The sequence below is a fragment of the Nothobranchius furzeri genome, chromosome 2, assembly GCF_043380555.1.
Source record: "Nothobranchius furzeri strain GRZ-AD chromosome 2, NfurGRZ-RIMD1, whole genome shotgun sequence".
NCBI lineage: Eukaryota > Metazoa > Chordata > Actinopteri > Cyprinodontiformes > Nothobranchiidae > Nothobranchius > Nothobranchius furzeri.
Window position 1 is genome coordinate 87,268,275 of NC_091742.1, and position 27,643 is coordinate 87,295,917.

Here is a 27,643-nt window from a genome sequence, read left to right on the forward strand (position 1 = left end):
CCCAGATTTCACGAGTTCTCTCAGACACAAAGAAGGTTCAGCTAAAACATCTAGCTTCCATCACACCACCTCACATCTCATTATTCATATCTTGTCATGTATGAAGCATTAGTTTAGGAATAAGAATTAAATTCATTTTATAAACTATATACCTGACTGTCTGAATTAATACGAAGTGTGTTTATGGTCCCTAAAGAAGCAGTCTGTGCTTAAATCAATTATGGCTTTAAAATTAATATTATACAATGATCCATTTCAGACCTTATCTACACCAGATCAGAATGTGCTTGATTTAACAAGATAATCAATATTGACACTCATACACATTACAATAAGATACTCCTTAATGTAATGTTCACCTCACATAAGTGTTTTAAGATCTTTGTATCTGAACAAAGCGTGTCTTCTAAGGAATGTTTGGTAAAGCGCTTGAAACGTGTCAAATTCTGATTTGCCAAACTTGCCGAAACTTATAAACATTGTGTTTTATTAAAACAGGAATTACTTCCCGATTAATTCAGTTTCCAGTTGACTCTCAAACCGGCCATTTCGGGAACAAGCATTTTTGAAACCATCTCCTTTGACCTCCAGTCAAAGCCTCTGCAACGCTGCAAGCTGATACAGCCCAAACCAGCCTTAAGCTTGGTTCATGCTTGACGCATTTACCTTCTGCTTGGTGATGCGGCTCGGGGATGGAACGCGCTTCACAACTTGCAGCGTTTATGGTTCATGCAGCTTGTCTCTGCGGTGAGCCAATATTCTCCCAAACTGAACGGGGCAGCATGGCGCTCTACGGCATGCATTTAACACTACACCATAGTAGAAGTAGAAATTACTGTTTACAACATGGCATTCCAACATTTTTTGACAACGCCCTCATCTTTTCTGACAGTGCGAGCTATTTCCAAGAATTATTAACAACATATTGATCACGGTGATCTTTGAGAGCTGAATCATACAAAAGTCTGTATTTACGAACCTCTGCCATACTAGTTCTCTCCAGTCCGCCATGTTTTTCTGTGTCCGACCATCCGCGTGGTTAGAAAATTTCCTAGGTGCGCGGTGCAGAAATTTTGGGCCGTTTGGAGGCGCGGTGGAGGGGCGTGGTTGTTAAAATGACGCAATTTTGCCGCGCTGAGCCGTGCAAACCTCGCTTATGCGTCAAGCATAAACCAAGCTTCAGACGCAAACAAGCATTCCAGCTTCATGCCGTCACCTGGAGGGATCTCAGACTAGACGAGTCCTATCGGAGCTAATCTACAGGTTCCTGATATCAGAAGTTCACTTCACCGGCATTGTCCCTTTGACCCCCTGGATCGAACGAGAACCTCCACACATAGGGTGCGTAGACATGCCACAGATTGCGTCGGAGGGTTTTTAAATAAACAAATCGGTAGTTTACTAAATAAACAGCCAATTCACTTTTACAACCCAGACTTCACAATTTCTCTCAGATACAAAGAATGGTTTCTAGATTCCATTTCAACATTTCACACGCATCATCACATTAATCTTCTTAACGAGCACGTCTCCATCCACCTGCTGCACAAACAGCTGCTGCACTCACAGAAATGGGGATCCATGCTTCAAACCCCGCAATGAATCTGCATATATCCAGTACAGACTTGAACACGTTTGTCAAATGATTTGTGAAATAATCAGATTTTCAGTACGACCTGGCACCTGCTCACAGTGCCAAAACCACTGGTAAATGGTTTAGTGACCATGGTATTACTGTGCTCAATTGGCCTGCCAACTCTCCTGACCTGAACCCCATAGAGAATCTGTGGGATATTGTGAAGAGAAAGTTGAGAGACACAAGACCCAACACTCTAGCTGAGCTTAAGGCCGCTATCGAACCATCCTGGGCCTCCATAACACCTCAGCAGTGCCACAGGCTGATTGCCTCCATGCCACGCCGCACTGAAGCAGTCATTTCTGCAAAAGGATTCCCGACCAAGTATTGAGTGCATAACTGAACATAATTATTTGAAGGTTGACTTTAATTGTATTAAAAACACTTTTCTTTTATTGGTCGGATGAAATATGCTAATTTTTTTAGATAGAAAATTTGCGTTTTCATGAGCTGTATGCCAAAATCATCAATATTAGAAACAATAAAAGGCTTGAACTACTTCAGTTGTGTGTAATGAATCTAATATATATGAAAGTCTAATGTTTATCAGTACATTACAGACAATAATGAACTTTATCACAATATGCTAATTTTTTGAGAAGGACCTGTGTAGGCCCTATCAAATAAAAATGTTTTAAGCAGTCTTAAAAGTAGACAAGGTGTCTGCCTCACAGACTAAAACTGGGAGCTGGTTCCACAAGAGAGGAGCCTGATAGCTAAAAGATCTGCCTCCCATCCTATTTTTAGATATTCTGGGAACCACCAGTAAACCTGCAGTCGGAGAGCGACGTGCTCGGTTAGGAACGTATGGAACAAGCAGATCACTGATGTATGATGGAGCTTGATCATTAAGAGCTTCATATGTGAGAAGGAGGATCTTAAAATCTATTCTGAATTTAACAGGTAGCCAATGTAGGGAAACTAAGACAAGAGAGATATGATCTCTCTTTTTAATTCTCATCAGAGCTCTAGCTGCAGCATTTTGGACAAGCTGAAGACTTTGGACTACATTACATACACAGTACTTTTAACTTGACTGCATGGTGGCGCAGTGGCTAGCACTGTTGCCTCGCAGCACGAAGGTTGCAGGTTTCGAAACTCGGCTCGGCTGCGGCCTTTCTGCGTGGAGTTGTGTGTTCTCCCCATGCATGCGTGGGTTTCCTCCGGGCACTCCGGTTTCCCCCACAGATCACAACATGCCCTATAGGTTATAAATTGTAAGTCGCTTTGGATAAAAGCGTCTGCTAAATGAATAAACATAAATATACATTCTGTGGACTTCCTGATAATAATGAATTACAGTAATCCAGTCATGATGTCTCACTTGTTTTGTTTTCAAAACTAAAATAAATCAACACGTGTCTGTTTACTGTTTGAAATATAAACTTATTTTACTCATAAACGTATATTATTATGATAATGGTTGTATCTAAACACATGTTGTAGTTTAGTAAACGAGCTGCACCCACAGTCACCAGACTTGTTCATCATTGTAATCCACCATCTGATCCAGACCAGCATTGGAGCGCCCTCTGGTGTCCACTTAAGGTGTTACAGCTTTGGATTAGCATATGTATGTATTTTGGGTGCTTATACTACCCTACACCTTGACCAATATGATGTGAACCATATGACTGTTTACTCATCTTATTCATTATATGATTTAATAATGAGTTCATCCGTCTTGTCCTGTGAAGCAAAGCTTATAAGAGGGATAAGAGGGAGCTTGGAGGGACATTGAGCAGCCCAGTATCTTTCTTGTAGATTAAAGCCTCAGTTAAGACTTATGTCTCCATGTGACCCGATACTGAAGAGGTCATTGCTGTAGATTGAAAAACAGGCCATATCCGGAGGCTACACAGCTAAAATACAATCAGACATTAATAAAGTTGATAATTGTATAACTTTCCTGGACTAAAATCCCCATGTTTGTAAGAGTTTTCATGATCTGCCCTCTGGCCTTAATGTTACTAAGCAAAACCAGAAACATGTCAGTAGAGAAGACTAAGAAACACCAGAAAACTGTTGCCTATCGGCTCGTGTTTATTTGAAAATCACATGATTGTTAAACATTTAACCTGAGAGTTTTCATAAACCAATGGTTTCTGAGTAGATCAAATAATTTTATTTATTGCTGGTTGCTGAAAAGTTGATAATTTTTGTGTGTGTTTACGAAACCTTCAGAAAGGACCATTAGAATTTAGCTAGTTAATTTATGTGGTCATTTTAAATAAAGTTAGCTACTACAGCCATCAGATCTTAGAAAACAAAAAAAATAATAACTTGGTTTGTTTTTAGGATTGCCTCAAAATGTGATGTCCTGGTAGTAGAATGTTGCATACCACACACACTGTTGGAACTAGTCATTATGCATCAATTTTGTCTAAATTTTGGCGTTGAATATTGGATGGTTCAAAATGGCTGGCACGGCTACCCAACTTTAGTGAAACTGAACATGGCTGTACTCAGTAGGTTCTTGAGACATCTCTCTCTCTCTCTCTCTCTCTCGCTCGCTCTCTCTCACACACACACAGAAACAGTCTGCCGGAGCTTTGACTAAAACAATGATAACTAAACTAAATTTCTCTGGGCCCTCATCAAACTTTTTTAGAAACTTTATTTTTGGGTTCTTTTTAAAACACAGAAAACCTTTTTTTTTTACCTTGCTGACAAGTTTCATTTGCCGACTGCAAAACTTCCTCAGAGCTGACGCAGCGAATTCGATATTTTTATTAAATGGGAGTTAGATAAAAGTCTTGTCTCCTGTAGGGATGTCTTGTGAGGAAACCTTGAAGTTGATAAGGATACAAGAGATTTTCATTATCGCCTCCTCCTGGTGTCAGGCCAACACAACCTGTGTCTTGGGCAGAAAGTTACTGATGAACCAGACTGTGGACAAATACTCTTTGCATGACCGTGGCCACATTACACCATATTTTTGCCTTGGTGTCAAATTATTATAGAGTGGCGGTTCCCTGGCCGCTTCCTCCCACAATCCAAAAACATGACTGTTAAGTTAATTGGTCTGTCTAAATTGTCCTTAGGTGGGAGTGTGTGTGTGCATGATTGTTTGTCCTGTGTGTCTCTGTGTTGCCCTGCGATGGACTGGCTCTCTGTCCAGGGTGTACCCTGCCTGATTGCCCGTTGACCGCTGGAGATCAGCACCAACCCCCCGTGACCCTACATGGACAAGCGGGTTCAGAAAATGGATGGATGGATTCCCTGGCCCATATTACCTAGTTTCATCATCAATTGAATATCGCAACCACATACTGCACCATGCAGAAAACGGCACCAAACCCCAACAGTATATGGCATATTGATTGATACATGCACCTCATAAGGTAGACTACAGAAGTGAAAATGTTGAAATTTGACAATTTATTGCTTCTGAAAAATCAATGAAACATGATGATGCATTTAATCACTTGAGTATTCTTTATATATCATTAAAGCAACCTGAACTTCTAGTTCTGTTAGACATATTAGTTATCCCTGATTCTGACAGAGGTGGAGGCATGTGCTTTTTAAATCGTGCCTACACGTATGTGGAGAGTGCTTTACATAACCTGATTTTCACAATTTAAAAGATGAGTTAAAATAAGACTTTGATCACATTCCAACTGCTATGTTTTAAATGGCTTGCCAAAGGACCACCGATCGTCACTGTCCATTGGAATAGCGGTCACGCAGGGTCCATGAAATAGCCCAAGTCACAGCCATCTACTTCCGGACCATGGGTCCCCGGAAGAACGAAAATATGAATGCAAGTGAATGGAGCTAAAAACGCCAGTTTTGTGCCATGAATTTCACATATGATGTCCGTGAATTTTAAAGACACATTTTGACACCAAGAACGCGCTTATTTTCGAACAGGGGAATCTCTATTTTAGGTTTTGTGTGAAAATCAGTCCAGGACTACAAATGAACTTGAGAAGAAATTTGAAGTACAGCTGGAAGATATCAAGGAACAAAACAAAGTGTAGCTATGGTTGCCAGCTTGGCTAAGGCTGTGGAGTTTAATGCCGCAGAGATAGTTGACTGCAAACTGAAAGTTGTTAAACTGGCAAATGCGAACGAACAGCTGCTTAAAGAAAACGAAGACTTAAAAAGAAGAGTGAGAGAACAAGAGCGCTACCGAATGAGGTGGTGCTTAAAGCTAAAAGGGGTGAAGAAAGACAACGACGAAAACATTAGAGTGAAGGTTTTGCAAACGCTTGGGAAGATTGCCCCTGACTTGAACTTAGAAGAGGCCGTTGATATGGTTCATCGCTTAGGGAAACGAGTTGATGGCAGAAACAGAAACATCATTATTTTATTCACACAAAGGTGAATCAAAGAAGAACTGTGGAGGCGCACCAAGGATTCTTCAATCTGCAAACAAGAAGGCATCAGCTTCGCAGAGATGTTGCCGCAGGAGGACATACAAGATCGACCGCGCCTATGGCCTCTGGTGGAGAAGGCAAGACGTGCGGGTAAACGAGCCTACTTTCGTGGTCTACGTGCCTTCATTGATGGACGCAAAGTTGAGGAAACACAGGAGAACTAAAAATGACAAAAACTGAAATAGTGGAAACTTGCGGTCTGAGGAGCTCAGCATTTAGTACTTATCTTCTTTCTCATCTTTTTTCACGTGGTGAGTGATATTCTGTCTATAGTTCATGTTGAATGTTAACATTTGCTTTGGTTCTTTAAATGTTAGGGGTTTAAGAGAATCTGTTAAAAGAAAAACCTTATTTTTGTACTGCAAAGGTAAAAAATCAAACTATTTTCCTACAAGAGACTCATTCATCTGATAGTGATGTATCTTTTTGGTCAAACCAAAGACAGGAACATTCATAATAATATCAGATTTGTTTTAGACTTACTGGACTACAATGATCTAATTAGTGATGACAGTTTTATTCTTTTCTTGGACTTTTATAAAGCTTTCGATTCAGTAGAACATCCTTTTATTTTAGAAACACTAACTCGATTTGGATTTGGGGATAAAGGAAGATAATAGATATACTTTATAATGATATAAATAGCTCTGTGTCATTAGGCCATGGCACTGGTAAAAGTTTTAGCATTAAAAGAGGAATTAGGCAAGTGTTTGGAAGCTCTCCGCTGTTATTCATAATGGTTGTGGAGATGCTCGTAATTCTAATTAAAAACAGCAATGTTGCCGGAGTTGAGATTATGGATAATTCTTTAATAATTAGTCAACTTGCAGATGACACTACTCTTTTCTTAAAAAACGAACATCCGATTCTCCTGGTAAAACAAATAATCACTACATTCTCAAAAGCTTCAGGCTTAAAATTAAATTTAAATAAATGTGAACAATTGGCGTTAAAGGAATGTCAGTCACAGTTTTTGTACGATATACAGGTGAAGAAGCAGGTAAAATATTTGGGCATCACAATTTCAAAAGATCACAAAGTCTTAGAAAAAGTAAATATTTCAGATAATGTTGACAAATGCAAGACAATTTTAAATAACTGGTTACAAAGAGACATCACAATTTTTGGAAGAATATTATTAACCAAAATGGATAGTTTATCTAGATTTATATATCCAGCTTATTCTTTATCAATATCAAATAAAGTTATTAAAACAATTAATAGCTTAAACTTTAATTTTATTTGGAGAAATAAATGCCATTATATATCTAAAGATGATTTGGTTAAACCATACACTGAAGGAGGTGGAAACGCAATTGACTTTGATGTAATGAATGGTGTTTTGAAATTTAAATGGTTAAAATCCTTCCTAAATAATCCACACTCCATCTGGTTTTTTATACCAAGTAAGGTCTTGAACACACTGGGGGGTATCGATTTTCTTCTAAAATGTGACTTTGAAATTACTAGGTTACCTATTAAACTCTCTGTATTTCATAAGCAGGTCCTTCTTTATTGGAAAATGTTATTTAAACATAATTTCACTCCACATAATAGCCCAATTTGGAACAATAGATATATGCTAATGAACAGAAAATCTTTATCCAAGATTGGTTATCAAAAGGTGTTTGGGCAATTGCCCCTTTTTGTAGATAAAGAAGGACATGTTCTAGAACATCAAGATTTTTGCCCAAAATTTTATATCCAATGTTCTAAAAATAAATTTAATCGGGTTATAAATCCATTCCACTGTCACTTAAAAACATAGTTGTAAATGATATAATATATTCTGACATCTGTTACGGCTGGAGCCTTTTTGTGTTGTGATTTCATTTTTTTTATGTTGCATCTGAGGAGCCTGCCTGCAGACTATGTTGGCTCACCCTTGCTCCTCCCCGCACCAGCTGAGCTGGGTTTTCATCAGCCGCAAATTGTTTAAAGGACCAGCTGGAGCTCCTCACCAATGGGGGACAATAGTGCAGAGCTGCCTTTCCCTTGGTCTGTTGTCTCCCACTTAGAACTTCGATATTGTGCTCTTACTGTTTGAACCTGTTTTGGTAAAAGTGGATTTAGATCCGTGGTGGTTAAAAGAATAATAGTCATCTTTTCTGAATTAAGAGAAAGTAAATAAAACCTTTGTTAATTTTCCTTTGTGTCACGCGTCCTCCATGTTACCCCAGGCCCCCTAGACACCTGGTTGTAACAAAATCTCCCCCAGGTTAAGACAACTATATATAGATGATATTCGATTTTGTGATGTTAAATGCAATAATAAGTTTCTAAGATCTTCATTAAGGAGTCTTTATTATCCAAATTTACTTAGACTTAATTACATATTAAAAGATTTCCAAAGGGAAGAAATAGAAAAAATAAGAAGTGATTATATCATCTTCCCTAAACAACACTAGCCTAGTGAACTAGACCAAATTCTTGCTTTGCAAAGAATGGTCTAGGCATGCTCCATTGGAACCTCAGCAGCTCCTACCAGGACTCTGGCTAGCCAATCACAACTCTCTAGAGGGATTTCAAACACATAGAGAGCTGTGATTGGTCCGTAATGGTGGGCCAATCATAGTGCTCTATCTGCTTAGTGAACAAATCACAGAGCTTTATCTGCGTTGTGGGCCAATCAGAGCACTCTATATGCCTGGTGGGTGGGATGATGCAACAGAGTGAAACAAGAGAATGTCACATTCATTGTCCAGTGGAATGCAGAGATCATTTGAAAGACAACGGTAGAACCCGCCCCACAACCGAGAGCCGTCAATGGAGCGTTGCCAGACTAAATAATACATTTATTTAGTCTGGCTTGCCAGGCTAAAACAACACCCCTAAAGGGAAAGAAGTCCAATTTAAATTTTTGAATAAAATTTACCCAACAAATAGACTCCTTGGGGATAGATTCAATATAGAAGCTGGTAATTGTGTATTTTGTGAAACAGAAGAGGAGGACTTAGACCATCTATTTTTTGTGCAAATTTTATACAAACAATTTGGTTAGATTTTCATGCTTTGTTCCAGTGGGATTCAAATTACCCCATTTACCTTAAATATGATAATGTTAGGAGTGTTTTTGAAAGAAAAGAAAGTTAATTATGGTGTTAATGTGTTATTAATTTCGTGCAAACACTTTATACATAAATGTCGATTTTTTAAGACCAAGCCAACACTAGCTTATTGGAAAAACTACTTAAAATTATTGGAAAAATCTTTGATTTTAGTTAAAAAGAAAAAGGCAGATTTTTTTTTATTTCCTTTGTAGAAGATTTCGAGTTAGTAAGTTAATAATCTGTTAATTATGTGACCCCATCTTTAGATTTTCTTTTTTTCCTATACATGAAAGTGTTTAATAGGTAAGGAATGATTATTCTCTGAATATGTAATGCAAGGTGCATTTTGTTTGTATGTTATCTTTTCTATTAGATATAGTAATTAATAATGTAAAAATTGAGAGAGTATATGAAATAAAATTTCTTGGGGTGGTCATAGACAGCAGAATCTGTTGGAAGCCACACATCAAATATGTTAGGGGGAAGCTTGCACGGGGCATTGCTTTATTGGGGAAAGCTAAGTATATTTTTAATCAGAAAGCACTTTATATGTTATACAATACGATGCTACTGCCATATTTGAGCTATTGTGTAGAGGTCTGGGGAAACACGTACAAAGGTCATTTACAGACATTAACAACAATGCAGAAAAGGGCTATCAGATTAATAACAAATGCAGGATATTTGGATCACACAAATGAACTTTTTATTAAAACACGGATAATGAAGTTCCAGGACTTGGTTAAATACAAAACAGCACAAATAATGTATAAAGTAAGAAATAAATTAATGCCTGATAAAATACAGAAACTGTTCACAGAGAGAGAAGGAGGATATAACCTGAGAGGAACACTAAACTTAAAGATACATAAGTTTAGAACAACATTAAAACAGATGTGTATCACAATAATTGGGGTTAAATTATGGAACAATTTAGAAGAAGAAATTAAAGTAAGTACAAATATAAATGTGTTTAAAATGAATTATAAAAAACATATTCTGAACAAGTATATAGTAGAAAATAGATGATTTATGTGAGTGTCCTTTATTCTAAGGAAAAGTAAATTGTATCAATTGTAAAAAGATGTTTTTTTTTTCTTTTGTTGTTTTTTTTCCATATAATTTGGTGGTTTTTGGTGACTTGTACCATTTTGTTTGTTTTAATGTCGGTTTTGTGTTAGATTTAGTAAACAAGTAAAAATTACTTGTATAAAGGGGTAGGGACATATAAGTTTCCACTTCAGCCTACTCCTTTTCAAACACAGAAGAAGGGATGATATGTATTTTTTCTGTTTGTGGTATTTAAAAAAAAAAAATGTATGTTTTCTTTGTTTGAAATAAACTAAACTAAACTAATAAAAAAAAAGTACGTGACTGGCGTAGTCAAAGCACTCATCATTACTTTTCATTTAAATTGCAGTACAATATATGTGCGACCCAGGGCGTAAAGCAAAGCGGATTAGAAAACAGCTATTTTAGCTTATTTTTTAGTTTTTCCGGGGACCCATGAGCCGACCGGATAGGGAGGAGACTTAGGCTCTAGCCAATCAGAAGCGAGAAAGGCGGGACCTTCCTTTGACGGCCTACGCGAACCAAAGCTGTTAGCAGCGTTAGCTTATTGTTCGGTGCCTGAGGTGAACCTCTGAGGCTCTGCAGCAACAATGTCTTCATCTCAGTCTCTGAGAGAGTTTATCAGAGAGCGGCTAACTGCTGCTGCTGCAGAAATATTCTCCGAGTTTGAACAAACCATCGTCCGCTACGAGGAAGAGATCGATCGTCAGCGCAGACTGCTGGAGATCAGCTGGAAACCACAGATCAACTTACACAGAATAGGTATGAAACAGCAGCGGGACTCGTGTGGTTCTACTGAGGACACAATCTCAGGACAGTCTGCTTGGGTCCGTCTGCTGTTCTGAAGATTTTTGACCCAACTGAGGCAGTAGCGTAGCCAGAAATGCATTTTCGGGTGGGCCAAATACTAAAAAAATGAGTGGGACTGATAAATGTAATTGAAAATAAGTTTTTTTTGTAAATCACACACACACACGTATATATATACTGTACATAAACAATACACAGCTGAACTCAAACATATAATAATTTGTCTACATACATACATGTGTGCTTGTGAGCACTTTTCCTTTACCAAGATAACCCATATCCACCTCACAGGTATGACATATCAAGGGGCTGATTAGACAGCATGAATAATGTACAGGTGTGCCTATTGACCCTTTGCACTGATGTCATCTAATCACGTGGGTCCACCATGGTGGACTGCAAAAGCATGTAAACAGTGAGTGACACGATTACTAAACAAAGGGAAAAGTAGAGCCTGTAACTGTTTTGCGATCAAAACAAAAACAAAACTCCTCCAGCATTCCTTCAACTAGTTCATGCCCAGTTCAGTTATCAGAAGAAGTAGCGCTTCTAGCTCATAAAGAGTATGTTAACTAGTTTACCAATGTTAGCTTACGTTCTCTCTGCAGCTGTTCACCAATGTAAACATGTTGCTGACTTTGCCTAAATTCACCCCGCTGGATTTATAACAATTATGTTATAAACAGCGTTTCACTTTACATCAAAGCTGATTTTTAAAAAGTCATGATCTCTACCAGCTTCTGTTGCTGGTGGTGTTACCGGGTTCATCTGCTGCTCTCACACCGGAATGAGAAGATCTCTGAACGCTGACGCTCATATAAATAAATAACCTAATTTTAACACACGTAGTCATACATCTGAGCTTTAATATTGTTAATAAATTATCTCGCTTTACACTACAGTGGGCGGAGCGCAGCCTCCGTGGTGAAATACCCATCCATCAGGATTATCAATAACTTGTATAAACACATTTACCCTTGTCCCTGTCTTCCTCGTGAAATAAATGAACGTTAATCTTACCCGGTAAAAACATGTTTGCTGCAAATCTGAGTCCTGCTAGTCTGCTTGATTGATCGCTGCAGTTCATCTCCGTCCTCAGTCTGCAATGCATCAAAGTTATTAAAAGAAAAAATGAGTTGAGTTTACGTCCTTGTCTGTTAGTGCAGCCAACCACGCAGCAAGCTAAAACCATTTTACTGTCAAATCAACTAAATAAAAGCAATAAAAGGCTACAAACTGGCTTGTTTTGACTACCTTCACTGGAGTTTCTACGGGTGTAAACGGTCTTCTTGCCGTCCATCATGGCGAAGGGGGCGGTTACATGAGTGGCGTGATGTCACGTGCAAAGGGTCAATAGGTGGTTTTCCAGGAACACCACTCGGAGTAACTCGGACCGACGCAGATTGGCCCGACCACTGTTTGGGTGTTTTCCCTCTTTCTCCCCAATAGGGCTTGTGATCACACATGATTACGCATAGCATTCTGGGGTGTGTGTGGCCATGTTGGAAGGTTGACAAGTGTAAATAAGCCGCAAAACAAACTGTACTATCGCAGAGAAGAAGCAGATTTGAGGGAAAGAAAGTGTTAACATTATAAAATCCTAAAAAGGACGCGGAGTATACAGGGATACGTTATACAGGGAGTGCAGAATTATTAGGCAAGTTGTATTTTGAGGAATAATTTTATTATTGAACAACAACCATGTTCTCAATGAACCCAAAAAACTCATTAATATCAATTCAATTCAAGTTTATTTATATAGCGCCAAATCACGACAAGAGTCGTCTCAAGGCACTTCACATAATAAACATTCCAATGCAGGTCAGTTCATTAAGCCAATCAGAAATAATGTTTCCTATATAAGGAACCCAGCAAATTGCATTACAGCAGTCCTCATTCTAGGCAAGCATGCAGCGACAGTGGAGAGGAAAACTCCCTTTTAACAGGAGAATGAGTCTCCACACGGACGGTGCTTTCCGTGGGTGCAGGTTGCCCTCCAATCGCTCCCGTCCTCCCAAATTTCCAGAAAACCAGATATCCTCCCACTCCAATCAGGAGAAATCCAGTGATTATCAGACCAAATATCCACACATCTTTGATGTCCTCAATGGACAGCTGGGAGAGGCATATGATCTTCCACTCCTTCCAGGAATCCAAAATATAGGAGCCCCCTGCTCCGTTCTTATTGTTGAAAAAATCTTATCAGTCTCATTGAATGACCAGTTTGTCAAATCCATGGTTAGTAAAAAATTGTTTTTCAGAAGAAATGCAGAGAAGCGCTCTGTGGGCAGACAGGACAAAGAGCCTTGGGAAAAAAAGATAAGGGAGTGATGGAGGGAAGCGTCTGTACTCCTCGAGTGCCAGAAGAGAAAGAAATTGTGCTTTTTTTTTCTAACTGCTGTCAGTGTTCATTTGGGTATTTTCCAATCATTATTGTGATGGAAACAATTATATAGAGTTTTCTTGATTCAAAGTGTGAAATGTGAATTTTACATATTTCTTACAGTTTCAAGTAACTCGTTTCAAGAGTCTCATTGTTTCCCCTACATATGCTCAGGCATGGAGCTGCGCCAAACAGCGAAACACTCCCTGGTTCATCAATAACCAATCAATGAAGTGTGCTTTGTTATTGTCACTTAGTCTGGTCTGTTTGTCTGTCCAGAACTCCCACTGTATTATGTCAGGAGAGATGATGAGGTTCTGACTGACCAGCAGCTCTGGAACCAGGAGAGGACCTCCAGTTTGGACCGGGATCAACCAGAACCTTTACAGGAGGGACCAGAACCTCCACAGATAAAAGTGGAGCAAGATGAGATGGCACCTTTACAGATTCTAGAACAAGAGGAGCTCTGCATCAGTCAGGATGAAAAGCAGTTTGCACTGACGCGGGAGACGGCTACCTCCCTTGTGACTCCTGCTGATGAGGAAAGAGACCACGATGAACCAGAACCAGACAGACACCAGCTCCTTTATTCACTGTTTCCTGAGGCTGAGATCAGAGCTGCTGTTCCTCCAAGGTCAACAGGTGAGGGGTATCTATGCTAATTTTTCTTCCTGTGACATCACATTAATGAACTTAATGACACTTATTATAGACTTATTATATTATATTATATTATATTAGATTAGATTAGATTATAGACCCCTTATCGGTCCACGTCACCTCCTGCTAGTGCACATGTCGGATGCAGAAAGAGCCACAATCATGTCTTGTTGTGCTGTTGGTTGTACAAATCACTTTAATAAAAACAACAAAACAACCAAGTTCGACAGAATTCCATCGACTCACACCCATTTCAAGGTAAACACAAGATGTCTTTGGTTGCAAGCTATCAGAAGAAGTGATTGTTGCAGATTTGCGCATCATTCTAATCACTTCGTATCATTTAGGCCTGGGCTAACAACAAGCTAATCAGCACCGTAGGATTTATTAACTCAATTATTGAACCCCATATGTTTATAAATGATGAGAATAAGTATTCACACAAACCTAAGTTAATGTACCATGGTTCTCTTTTTGTTTCTAAACCTGTAGAAATGAATGCTACAAGCTAGGCCTACTAGCTAACCTGTGGTTAATGTTTGCAAAAACAACATTAACTAAACAGGGACAACACAAGTTAATATGGCAATGGAAGTCACACTAATGGTAATTTTATAACATAATATTTTTTTAGAAACTACATACCCAGCCATGCAGGTGCATTTTGCGATCAGAACAGTTTTTTTTTACTTGTTTACACTGACCCAGTCGTTCAGTCTTCTTCCCTTGTCTTTGACTGGGCAGCACCTCAGTCTTCAGGTCCACAAAGTTTTCAATATTAAAACTGTGCAATAGTATGTCCTGAACATGGTTGTCTGTTGCATATCTTTAGGCATCCTGGGATTTGTTAGCCTGGCAAGCCAGACTAAATAAATGTATTATTTAGCCTGGCAACGCTCCATTGACGGCTCTCGGTTGTGGGGCGGGTTCTACCGTTTTCTTTCAAATGATCTCCGCATTCCACTGGACAATGAATGTGACATACTCTTGTTTCACTCTGTTGCATCATCCCACCCACCAGGCATATAGAGTGCCCTGATTGGCCCACAAAGCAGATAAAGCTCTGTGATTTGTTCACTAAGCAGATAGAGCACTATGATTGGCCCACCATTATGGACCAATCACAGCTCTTTATGTGTTTGAAACCCCTCTAGAGAGCCGTGATTGGCTAGCCAGAGTCCTGGTAGGAGCTGCGGAGGTTCCAATGGAGCGTGTGTAGACCAAACTTTGCAAAGCAAGAATTTGGTCTAGTTCACTAGGCTAGGGATTTGTAGGATTACAGGCTCTCCAGGGAATCGAAGCTTGGTGTGTCGATTTTCAGCCACTGAAGTTTGGACCATTTTTTCTCATCACTGATCCACTCACCGTTAAGGTTTTCTATTGACTGTCTATTCACAGTGTAAGTAGTTTAATTGCTAGGGGTTAAACTTTTAGATTTCACTGACAGCAATGCAACCGCAAGATAACTGCAAATAACAATTGAAACCAGAGGAACCCGGATCTTGTTTCTGCTCGCTGGCACATCCACTTTTACAAACAAGTAAGGGGCCTATACGGAGCCCAAGTCAGTCGGCTCATGGGTCCCTGAACGGGGCTGTAAAAGCTATTTTCTAATCCGCTTTGCTTTATGCACTGAATCACACATATGTTGTTCCATCCATTCTCTTCCGCTTATCCAGGCCTATTTGCCTTCAGACTTTTCCGTCTCCTGGGGAGTGTTGCAGAGCAATTCCCCGCCAGGACAACAGAGGGCGTAGCGCTGTTCTGGGGTATCCTGTCATGTATCCAGTCCAAGATCTTGCATTTAATTGTGTTAATGTATTTCAGATACTTTTTAACAAATTTGTCCTTCATTCTCCTCCACTTCTTCATGCGTTTGTCACGTCTAAAACCACTTTTTCCGTCCACAAATAATAATAATAATAATGCACTGAACTTATATAGCGCTTTTCAAGACTCCCAAAGACGCTTTCACGCACTCTCACATTCACACACTTCTAGTGATGGTAAGCTACTTGTAGCCACAGCCGCCCTGGGGAGGTCTGACAGAGGCGAGGCTGCCATTTGGTGCCGTCGGCCCCTCTGACCACCACTAACACAGGCAAGTTGGGTGAAGTGTCTTGCCCAAGGACACAACAGCAGGATACCCCTGGCGGGAGCTGGAATCGAACCCATGACCCTCTGATCATGAGGCAACCCGCTCTACCACCTGAGCTACTGCTGCCCCAAAATAAAACGCTTGCTATCTATCTTTTTATTTCTTCAGTCTCGGGTGAATAAACATTCATATTTTTTTAGTTTTTCCGTGAGGTATTCTTCAATCTGCCCTGTGTCTATCGCTAGATATCTTTGTTTTTGAGGGCGCAATGATGGTGCTGTTGACAAAAGTGCCGCCCTGATCGCAGGCTTGCGTTCTCTGTCTCGTTTAACGGATGTTTTGAAATGTGAGCTCATCCCCGTCGGTCCTTAAGGGCTCTCCAACAGGATCACAAGGACGGATAATGGCGTTGCTTGTCTCCGTACCAACGCAAACACAGAAGCATGAACTAGGCTTGAGCAGGGAGACCCAGACTTCCCTCTCCCCAGCCACTTGGGCCAGCTCCTCCGAATCCTAAGGTGTTCCCTTAGGTTACGTTCCTTTAGACATAGTCCCTCCAACGTGTCCTGGGCTTTCCCTTAGGCCTCCTGGTTGGACGTGCCTGGAAAACCTCACCAGGGAGGCATTCTAACCAGATGCCCAAGCCACCTCAACTGGCTCCACTTGATGTGGAGGAGCAGCGCAGATCTACTTTGAGCCCCTCCTGAATGACCGAGCTTCTCACCCCATCTCTAAGGGAGAGTCCAGCCACCCTGCGGAGAAAACTCATTCTGTTGCTTATATCCGCAATCTCCTTTCGGTCACTACCCAAAGCTCGTAACCATAAGTGAGGGTTGGAACGTAGGTCAACCACTCTTTCTTCACCATGACTCCTCCACTTGGGGCAGGACCTCATCCCTAAACTGGAGAAGACATTCTACCTTTTTCTGACTCAAGACCATGCTCTTGGATTTAGAGGAGCTGATTGTCATCCCAGCTGCTTCACATTTGGCTGCGAACCACTCCGGCGAAACCCGGAGATCATGGTCTGATTAGGCTTGGGTGGTATTACGGTATTACCGTATACACTCAATGTTAGAAAATAACAAAGGTGTCAGTTCCAACACTACCATGTAGGACTGCAGCTATCGAATATTTTAGTATTAGAATATTCTATGGAATCCTCCATTGGTTAATAGAGTATTCTATTTCATGATGTTTCAAGTGAAACGAGATTGTGGTATCTTTGGCGTGTTCTTACTGTGTCTAGTTTCTATTTCCATTTTTGGTTCTTTCTAAAACACAGGAAATGTTTCTCTTTACCTTGCTAACGTTTCATTTGCCGACTGCTGCCCACTCTCCCCTCTCCGCTGATGCAGTCCCATGCACGATCCAATGTGTAGGCCCCATCGTCTCTTTTCATAGTCCCACATCCACGTCTCTGTATCTCTATAGCTTCTTTTATCCAGCTTTTGTATTTCTGTTCTGTGTTTATGATCCTTGTGTTGTCCCAGTCCATTATATGGTTTTCTCTTGTGCAGTGATCTGTTACTGCTGACTTCTTTATTGTGCTTTCTGCTCCTTGTTTTGCTGCTCTTGTGTGTTTTCGACTTGTTTCGTTCTCACACTCCTTTCTATGTTCTATTGTTCGTGTGTTGAGTTGGCGTCCGGTTTCTCCTATGTATGTTTTATTGCATATTTTGCATGGGATTTCGTAGATGACTCCACATTTTTGTCCAGCTGATATTTTGTCTTTTGGGTATACTAGTCTGTTTCTAACTGTTGCGTATGGTTTTGTTGGTGTGTTTATGTTGTGTTTTTTCATTGTTACTCTTATTTTTTCTGTTATGCCTTTGATGTATGGTAGGGTTATCACTGGTTTGGGTTCTTGTCTTTCTGGTTCTTTCAATCAATCAATCAATCAATCAATCAATCAATCAATCAATCAATCAATCAAAAAACTTTAATCATCCCCGAGGGGGCAATTGTTTCTTTGCTTTGGTTGTTCTTTTTTTCTGTTGTTGATTGCTGTTTTCCTTCGTTTATTGCTCATGCCGGGTATCTGCAGGTCTTTAATTCATGTTGTATGTGTTTGTCCTCTTGTTTGCGGTCTCCTTCTTCTGTTACCATGTTTGCTCGGTGATATAATGTTCTGATTACTGACATTTTGTGTATGGTGGGGTGTTCTGATGTCCATAATAAATATTGGTCTGTGTGTGTTGGTTTTCTATTTGTGTTTATGTTTAGGATCCCATCTGTCTGCCTGGTTATTTTCATATCCATAAATGCTATACTGCTGTCTGTTTCTGTCTCATAAGTGAACTTTATGTTGCCTGTGTCGTCAATGTTATTCAAGTGTTGTGTTAGTGTTTCTGTTTGTCCTTTTGGTATGATTTCCAGTATGTCATCTACGTAGCATTTCCATTTTGCAGTTTGGGGGGGCAGTGGCTATGGCTTTTTGTTCTAGGTCTTCCATGAAAAAAGTATATAGTATAGTTAAAAGTAAAAATTAAATAAATGGTTTGACTTGAATAAACTATCCTTATACGTGATTAAAACCAATATGCTGTTTGGCAAGAGCACTGATAGGTAATTTTTCATTTATCCCATATTACCTTAAAGGATGACACACAGAGAGAGAGAGTAGATTGATTTTTCGTAATTTCCATTACCCCGAATCGTCATGCGAGAGCTAGGCGCTGAAAACCCTTCCATGGAGCCAATCGGAAACCTCCCCCACTCTGCTCCAGACAAAGCCCTCAGCTCATCAGCTCTGCATGCCCGCATTCTCCACCAAAATGTTGGGTAATTAAATGTTGGGTAAGTTTTACTTCTCCATAACCCTGGAACCTGAAATGAATACACAGGACAAAAGGGAGACATTTTACACTGAATTAGCCAAATGAGGGGAGACCACTAATGACACTAACTCTCTCCAGAGCTAGATGCCATGCGACTCCCCCTTCTTCAGAGTTTCCAGTGGCTTTATTCAACAAAGGATGGAGGGAGAAGGCGGGGCCTTCTCAAGTTACATACAGGTACACCCATCTCCTAGGGTTACCATGGTTACCACATTCCAGAGACTCTCTGGCCTCAGGCATTACAAATTTCACAGGAGCTCGTCAATCTCACAGAAAGAAAGATTCACAGACCAACCAACATGAACATTTAATAAAAATACCTAACAAGCACCTTGAACCTACAAATGAAAATATAAATAGATGGTGTGGACATTGAAAGAGCCAATTAGATTAAATTTCTCGATGTAATAATTGATAGCAGAATAGGGTTGTCACGGTATGAAAATTTAACCTCACGGTTATTGTGACCAAAATTATCACGGTTTTCGGTATCATCGCGGCATTTTTTAAACGGTGTTGCATATGTTCAGAAAGCATTGATAGTCCTGTTCTACACAAACTGAAATAGTTCTGAAAAGGTTTAACAGTGTTTATTAAACCTAAAATAACACAAAGCCTTAGCAAAAGTGCAACTTTTCACAAGTAAAGGAACAAATAGCTTATTTTTCTGGAACATGTTACAGTAGTCAGTGCAGGTTTAAATTATACAAATCCAAACATTCAAAACATAAACAATATGTAAACAAATCAAAGAAACACCACTTGTTTTCTCATATACTTGTTTTCTTCATTATCAAAATGAAAATCTAAAACTCCAGTCCACACTTGACTTCAGCACTGTACAAGTCAACCTTAAAAAATATGTATTTAAAATAAATATCCACTTTAAACAAATTACTAAAATAACTACTACACTATGTAATCAAATCCAAATGTTCAAGTATAAATGGCATTGAATAAGTAAACAAATCCATGACAAGGAACTAATTGTATATTTCTCTTCATCATCAACAAATAAGATGCTTCATCCAGCAACAGGGTGTCCGTGACACGGTTTAAATGCTGGCAGAGGACGCTGCGGCTGCAGTCTATAGTGACTCGTTGCATTCTCCCTCAGCCAAAAGTCCTCACGTCATGCATTTCAGCTAAAATGCTAATGTTAACTTACCTTGCACTGGCTGTAGAGACGTGGGTGATCGTCACGCAGATGTGCCATTAGATTTGAAGTGTTGCTGCCTTCTGCAGACACTTGTTTCCTGCACTTTCTGCAAACGGGATAGCCGTCTTCTATTAACTGTCCCTCAGCATTTTTCAGAAATCCCAAATATGCCCATACTTCCGATTTAGTCTTCTTTGAGGGCTGATGGATGTCCTGGGCGCTGCCGTCGCCTCCTTCGGCCATTATTTCAGCTTCAAAGTTTTGGTGCCGTTGCAAATTAAAAAGTGCGTGTGCGCGCAGCGGGAACTTCAGCTGAAGCGACGGTGGCTGGTAAGGGTCATCGCGCCGAAACCGCGGCCACGGTAAACCCACCGAGATAATATAGTTTTTTAAAAACTGGACGGTTATTTTTATTGTCAACTTTTTTACCGGGGTTTACCGCTATACCGGTTACCGTGACAACCCTATAGCAGAATAAGCTAGAAATCTCACATAAAACATTAAAATGATAAAATCTCATGAAGCATCTGAATACTAAATAAAGTCAAACACATTTTTGACCAAAAAAATCCCTTCACATATTATACAATGCATTGGTTTCTACATATTTAAATTATGATGTTGATGTATGGAGCAATACTTATAAATGCTCATTGTCATCATTATTTGTGTTACAAAAACGGACTCTAAGGATAATTCATAACTCGGGCTACAGAGATCATACAAATCCATTATTCCTAGAATCAACTTACAAAATCAACCCAAAATCTTCTTCCAGGTAGTACCATAACACTCTTAAACCCCACGGACCTGGTACCGGTACTAACTTCACATATCAAGCAAAGCCTGGGGAAAACAAACAATGGCGACAATAAAATACGATCCTATCCAAAAAGCTAGCCACTCAAAATAAAGCCAAGATTCTCTTCTTTCAAACAATATAAGTCTCATTTCTGTAACATGAAAACTCACAAAGCCAGCCGCGATCAAACGGAGAACATCATGAACGTCATGGTCTTTTTTTTTCTATTTGTACACCATGAAACTCAACACCACATGATTCTATTGGCTATGGAAAATTGTGTTTTCAGCCGCAGCAAAAAGTTTGAGTCAAATGTCAGACTCCTACACGAATTTCTGACTAATGTAGCAACATTTAAGTCGTGGGAACTGTTCATAAGCAGGATTGTATTGAGTTGGGAGCATTATTGGAGCAGGACAGCTAAACCTGTTGGCTCCAGTAAGGAAAGAAGAATTCATTGGTGAAATCCACAAGCTCAAAGGTTGGATCTAAAACATGATCCACATATTTTGACAATTTATCCACCTTGCACTGGCAGAGCTCCAGAGTCGGCTGACTTGATCGCATATTTCCAAGTGTCAGCTCAGACCGCGCTTCATTCTGGATTACTACAATAACAGCCGACTCAGTGAGTGGCTGTAGGATTACTCCAATCAAGAAGAGAAGTTATTCTGGTAAGCTATTAATATTTTTCTGGAGTTATATTTCTATGTACATGCAGCATTGGCTGTGCATTGTTTTCTGTATATTATTGAATTATACTGCACAGCAGCCTGATGCAGCTAACTGAGCTACCTGGTATGTGAACTTATCTACCAGCACAGAAATAAAACATGTACATAATAAAAGTAAATCAATGGTACAGACTATCGTTTTGGAGACATTCACTCTATTTCCACATCGGTTTTGCCATCAGCTTCCATATCAATTTGCATGTTGTCTGAGTCTTGAATGCTTCCTTGTATGTGTTCACCTCATTAGCTAACCAACTTGCAGCTCATCCAAGTCAAACAGGCTGAGGGTCCTCGCTGCATGAATCTGACCGACTAGCAGAAGTTTTAGAAGCAACATCTGACTGATAAAACATTGTTCTCTGCTATAATGCTAATGCAGGAAAACCATTGGGGTTTGTTTACGCTAGCTGTTAGATCAGAGTTCCCAGTATGGCTGTGTGATGTGGCCTAAAATCAATATCATGATTTATTTAGGATTTCACCTCGATAACGATAAATGGACGATAACTATAGGTATGCGCAGAAACAAAATTTGTCATCTAGATGGAGCTGTCACACGTATCATGTTGAGTCACATTTTTACGTGACTCAAGGTGGTACAGCTTCTTAAAGGGACATGAACATAGCCAACCTACACACAAGTTTACCTTTTTTTTAATTATCAAATTTATTGACATGGGAAAATTATAAAATTTCGATTTATTGCCCAGCCCTAGTTCCCAGTGAGACATTATCTGCTGCCCAGGGCTCAGAAAAGAAAACATTTAAAATAAAAAAATAAAAACAACAGATTTTGCAAAAATGGCAAATGATTCCTTGGAATTTCAACAGTAGCAACTGGTGCTCAATAAAAGCCCGTTTTTGAGTCCCACCTTTAATCTTAACTAAGGTAGTTTTGCCTGAGTAACTGCTTAATGTCCTTCTACTGTACTTGGGTGTAATATATTTTGTGCCACTAAAGGAAGCAAGAGCGGCGCTATCAAACTATGTTTACTGGAAAGCCACAGAACAAGATGTGAGCTCGTCACATGATCAAATAAATGTACTCAAAGATGAAGTGAATAAGAGAGCACAGCTTTGGAGTGTTTTATTCTTGGCCAGAATGCCAACTTTCACCCTGATTAGTACTAAAACACTGAATTACATAGTAAAGACATCAAATTATTCTACCTGTTGTCTGGACAGCCTGCCTACAAACTTCTTTAAAAATGTTTTTAGTTGCCTAAAAGCTGAGGCACTGGAAATTGTTAACTGCTCTTTAATGTCAGGTCTTTTTCCTAAATAACTGAAAACTGCTGCAGTGAAACCCCTTCTAAAGAAGAGGAAATTAGGTGCCTCAGTGTTGAACAACTACCAACCGATCTCTAATCTCCCTCTGATTGGAAAAATCATTGAAAAGGCAGTAATGATCCAAACAATTATTTAGAGTCAAATAACATTATGGATGGTCTTCAGTCAGGCTTTAGACAGCACCACAGCACAGAGACTGAACTGATCAAGGTATTAAACGACATTCGTCTCAACACTGATTCAGGTAAAGCATCTGCCCTGATGATGCTTGACCTCAGTACAGCTTTCAATACTGTGGACCATAACATCCTTCTGGACAGACTCACTAACTGGGTGGGACTATCAGGCACAGTGCTTGGCTGGTTCCAATCCTATCTCAAAGACAGGGACTATGTTGTCTCTATTAGGAATTACCAATCAAAGCGGATCACCATGACATGTGGGGTCCCCCAAGGCTCAATTCTTGGACACTGGTTACCTGTAAACTACAGAACATATTTCTAAGTGCTCCTACTAGTTTATAAATCACTCAATGGCATGGGACCAAGATACATGTCCGATCTCATTTCTATATATACACCCAATAGGGCTCTGAGATCCCTTGGAAACAATCAGCTGGTAGAACCACGGATCAGAACCAAATAAGATGGAGATGCATTTAGTTACTATGCTGCTCACATATGGAATCAGCTTCTCCATGATCTCAGATGTGCCCCAACCCTAGTGTTTAAAACAAAACTAAAAACCCTAATGTACTCATCAGTCTTTAAATGAATTGCTTCATATGCTGCATCATCTCCACTGTAATCTCCCCTGTAACTTTGTCTTCTCCTTTAGCTCTAAACTGTAATTCATGCACATGCGCAGTAGTCGCCATCCGGGTCAGTAAACTAGGAAAAGACTCCCAGCCTATTACAATAAAATCAACCTGGATCAACGTAGATGTTGGTCAGTGTGCATTTAACTGCACTGACTGGTTTAAAAGGGCAACATGGAAAACATGCAGGACATTGTACTCTAAGGATCAGGGTTGGGAAACACTGTTCTAGGCTACCTGTTAAGATTTTATAGTAACATTAAAAAAAATTAAAGTATACTTTTATTTGACCTATTATGCCAAATCATATCTCTGATTTTGTGAGAAAGCATAATAAAATGTGTTTTTTTAGTTGGGTAAGCATATTCCTCAGTAGAAATAAATGCACTGGGGGTGAATGGGGTCCCATTCTAGATACAGCATCTCCAGCAGGCAGCAACAGTCTACGGGGCAACAGTCTACTACGTCTTTATTCATGGCTGTGCTTTTGGGCAAAATTGTGAGTGAACCCTTGGATGAGAAGCAACCCCCACACATGAATGGTCTCAGGATGCTTTACAGTTGGCATGACACAGGACTGATGGTAGCGCTCACCTTTTGTTCTCCGGACAAGCCTTTTTCCAGATGCCTCAAACGATTGGAAAGGGGCTTCATCGGAGAATACGTCTTTGCCCCATTCCTCAGCAGTCCATTCGCCATACTTTTTTCAGAAGATCAATCTCTCCCTGGTGGTTTTTTTTTTTTTTTTGGAGAGAAGTGACTTCTTTGATGCCCTTCTTGACTGCAGGCCCCTTCTTGACACCAGGCCATCTTCCAAGCATCTTTGCCTTACTGTGCGTGCAGATGCACTCACACCTGCCTGCTGCCATAACTGAGCAAGCTTTGCACCGATGGCACTCCGATCCTGCAGCTGAATCTTCGTTGGGAGACAATCCTCACACTTGCTGGACTTTATTGGATGCTCTGAAGCCTTCTTAACAACAATTGAACCTCTTTCTTTGAAGTTCTTGATGATCCTATAAATTGCTGATTTAGGTGCAGTCTTAGTAGCCACAATATCCTTGCCTGTGAAGCAATTTTTATGCAATGCAATGAAGGCTGCACGCGTTTCTTTGCAGGTCACCATGGTTAACAATGGAAGAACAATGATTTCAAGCGTCACCCTCCTTTTAACATATCAGATCTACCATTCTAACCCAATCAGCCTGACAGAATGATCTCCAGCCTTGTGCTCATCAACATTCTCACGTGAGTTAACGATTACTGAATTGATCTCTGCAGGTCCTTTAATGACAGCAATAAAATGCAGTGGAAAGGTTTTTTGGGGGGTTCAGTTACTTTCCATGGCAAAGAAGGACTATGCAATTCATCTGATCACTCTTCATAACATTCTGGAGTATATGCAAATTGTTATTATAAGAGCTTAAGCAGCAACTTTTCCAATTTCCCATATTTGTGTCCTCAAAACTTTTGGCTGCGACTGTTTGTGCTTGAAGGAGTGGTGTCTGAGGGATTTTGATAACGCCTACTATTACACGTTCTAGATTCTGGTTTGTCTACATTTGTAAATAACCAATTTTGTAAAACAGGTATCACTTCCTCAATTCAGTAGTATTCAGCATGCTGTCCAGTCAGGCCAACTGGGTCTGTAGCATAAGGAACCATCATTTTCTTTACAAAACTGCAAAACTCCATTAGAGAAACAACTCCTCAGACGTGAAATGTCTCACCAGCAGACCCGGGATGTATCTCACTGGCCAGTCATGCAAATTCAAAGGAAGCTACAACCTGACATTCCAGAAGTCAGCTCCTCTCGGCAGCCTGGCCGACTCAACTTCCTTGTCAGCTAGAACGAGAACTCCCATCACAAGGGTAATGGTAACCTCTCACCTGGCATCAAGATGGTTTTTATTATTAATTTGATAACTTGTAAAACCTAAGTAAACATTCAACCATCAACTTGGCATGGCTGTTGTCCCAGAAGGAAGCCTCTTCTTAAGAAGATGCACAAGAAAACCTGCAAACAGTTTGCTGAAGACAAGCAGACCACAGGACATGGATTATTGGACCCATGTCCTGTAGTCTGATGAGACAAAGATTACTTTTTTGGCTCAGATAGTGTCAAGCATGTGTGGCAGCAACCAGGTGAGGTGTACAAAGACACGTGTCTTGCCTACAATCAAGCATGCCGGTGGGAGTGTCGTGGTTGGGGGCTGCATGAGTTTTGCTGGCACTGGGGAGCTATAGTTCATTGAGGGAACCATAAATCCCATCATTTACTGTGACATACTGAAGCAGAGGATAATCCCCTCCCTTCAGAAACTAGGCCGCAGCGCAGTATTCCAACATGATAACGACCCCAAACACACCTCCAAGACAACCGCTGCCTTGCTAAAGAAACTGAGTAAAGGTTCTGGACTGGCTAAGTATATCTCCAGACCTAAATGCTACTGAGCATCTGTAGGGCATCCTCGAGTGGAGGGTGAAAGAGCGCAAGGTGTCTTATGGGCCATTCCCATCTGTACCGGGTCGGGCCGGGTAGCGTAGGTTGTTTACATATCTGGGTGGCCTGGTATTTTTCCGGGCCAACCAAGGCTCATTCTCAGCCCTCTTCTCGAGGGGGTCTGCTTCAGGCCGACCAGGGCCAACACACCCACTGCTGACAGCAAATTCACACCTTCCATTAGAGCAAGCCTCTGATTGGTGGGTAGAATCAGCCCACATGGGCTTAAGGCAAGGATGTGTGGAATCAACTGGGCCAGGCTGGGGCCGACTGGGGCTACCCGGCCCGGGCCGACCCGGTACAGATGGGAATGGCCCATAACATCTACCAGCTCCGTAATGTCATCATGGAGGAGTGGAAGAGGATCCCAGTGGAAACCTGTGAAGCTCTAGTGAACTCCATGCCCAAGAAAGTTAAGGCAGTGCTGGAAAATAATGGTGGCCGCACAAAATATTGATGCTTTGGGCACAATGTGGACATTTTTACAAGTGTGTATTCACTTATGTTGCCAGTGGTTTAGACATTTATGGCTGTGTTTTGAGTTATTGAGGGGACAGCAGATTTGCACATTATACCAGCTGTAGACCGACTACTTTACATTGTGTCAAAGTGTCATATTTTCAGAGTTGTCCCATGAAAATATACAGTAAAATATTCACAAAAATGCAAGGAGTGTACTCACTTTTGTGACATACTGTATATTTAATAAATAGAACAAAATGCGTCAGATGCTAATGTGGCTTTTTAACGCTGATGACACAATCATTTACTATTTTGGAACATCCCCTACTAAATCTGTTGAATCCTTACAGAAAGCTTTTAATGAGGTTCAACAAATAGTTATGCAATTAAAATTGGTCGTCAATGCTAATGAGACTAAACTTATTTTGTTTTCCAACTAAGAAAAGACATCCAAGTATGCTCTCAATGAGCACTCTTAAGGGAAATATAGATGTGGTCCACACATATAGATACTTTGGTGTCTCCCTCTCCTTCAAGCACCATATAGATAATCTAGCGAACAAACTCAGACTGGGCTTCTTTTTTCAAAATAAATAGTGGTTTTCTTTTGAGGTGAAAAAACGGCTAGTCGCTGCAACATTTTTGTCTGTTCTGGATTATGGAGAGCTTTTGTATATGAATGCCTCAGCACAGTGTCTTGGTAATATTGATGTGGTTTATCATGCCTCGCTGAGGTTTATTAGTAATTGTAGACTATTGACCATTCAGTGTGAATTGTATTCTCGACTGGGATTGCCTTTTTCCACCAGGAAGTTGGGACATTGGTACACTTTCATTTACAAGGCTGTGCTTGGATTACTACCCACCTACATCTGTAACTTCATCTAGTCTGCGTTGAAAGGAACGATTGTTACTATGTTTTTCGTTAGCCCACACCGAACTG

The 27,643-nt window shown here is 40.2% G+C and overlaps 1 protein-coding gene across 1 annotated transcript in view; it reads left to right on the forward strand.

Annotated features, from left to right (window-relative positions):
- Window positions 1-10,624: 10,624 nt before the first annotated feature.
- The window catches only part of LOC107376783 (zinc finger protein 420), a 32,099-nt gene continuing 15,080 nt past the window's right edge, over window positions 10,625-27,643 (forward strand). Inside the window, exons 1-2 of the mRNA XM_070542349.1 lie at window positions 10,625-10,904; window positions 13,615-13,977. Coding sequence (XP_070398450.1) covers window positions 10,733-10,904; window positions 13,615-13,977 — 535 coding nt within the window. The 5' untranslated portion in view covers window positions 10,625-10,732. The remainder of the gene's footprint in view (window positions 10,905-13,614; window positions 13,978-27,643) is intronic.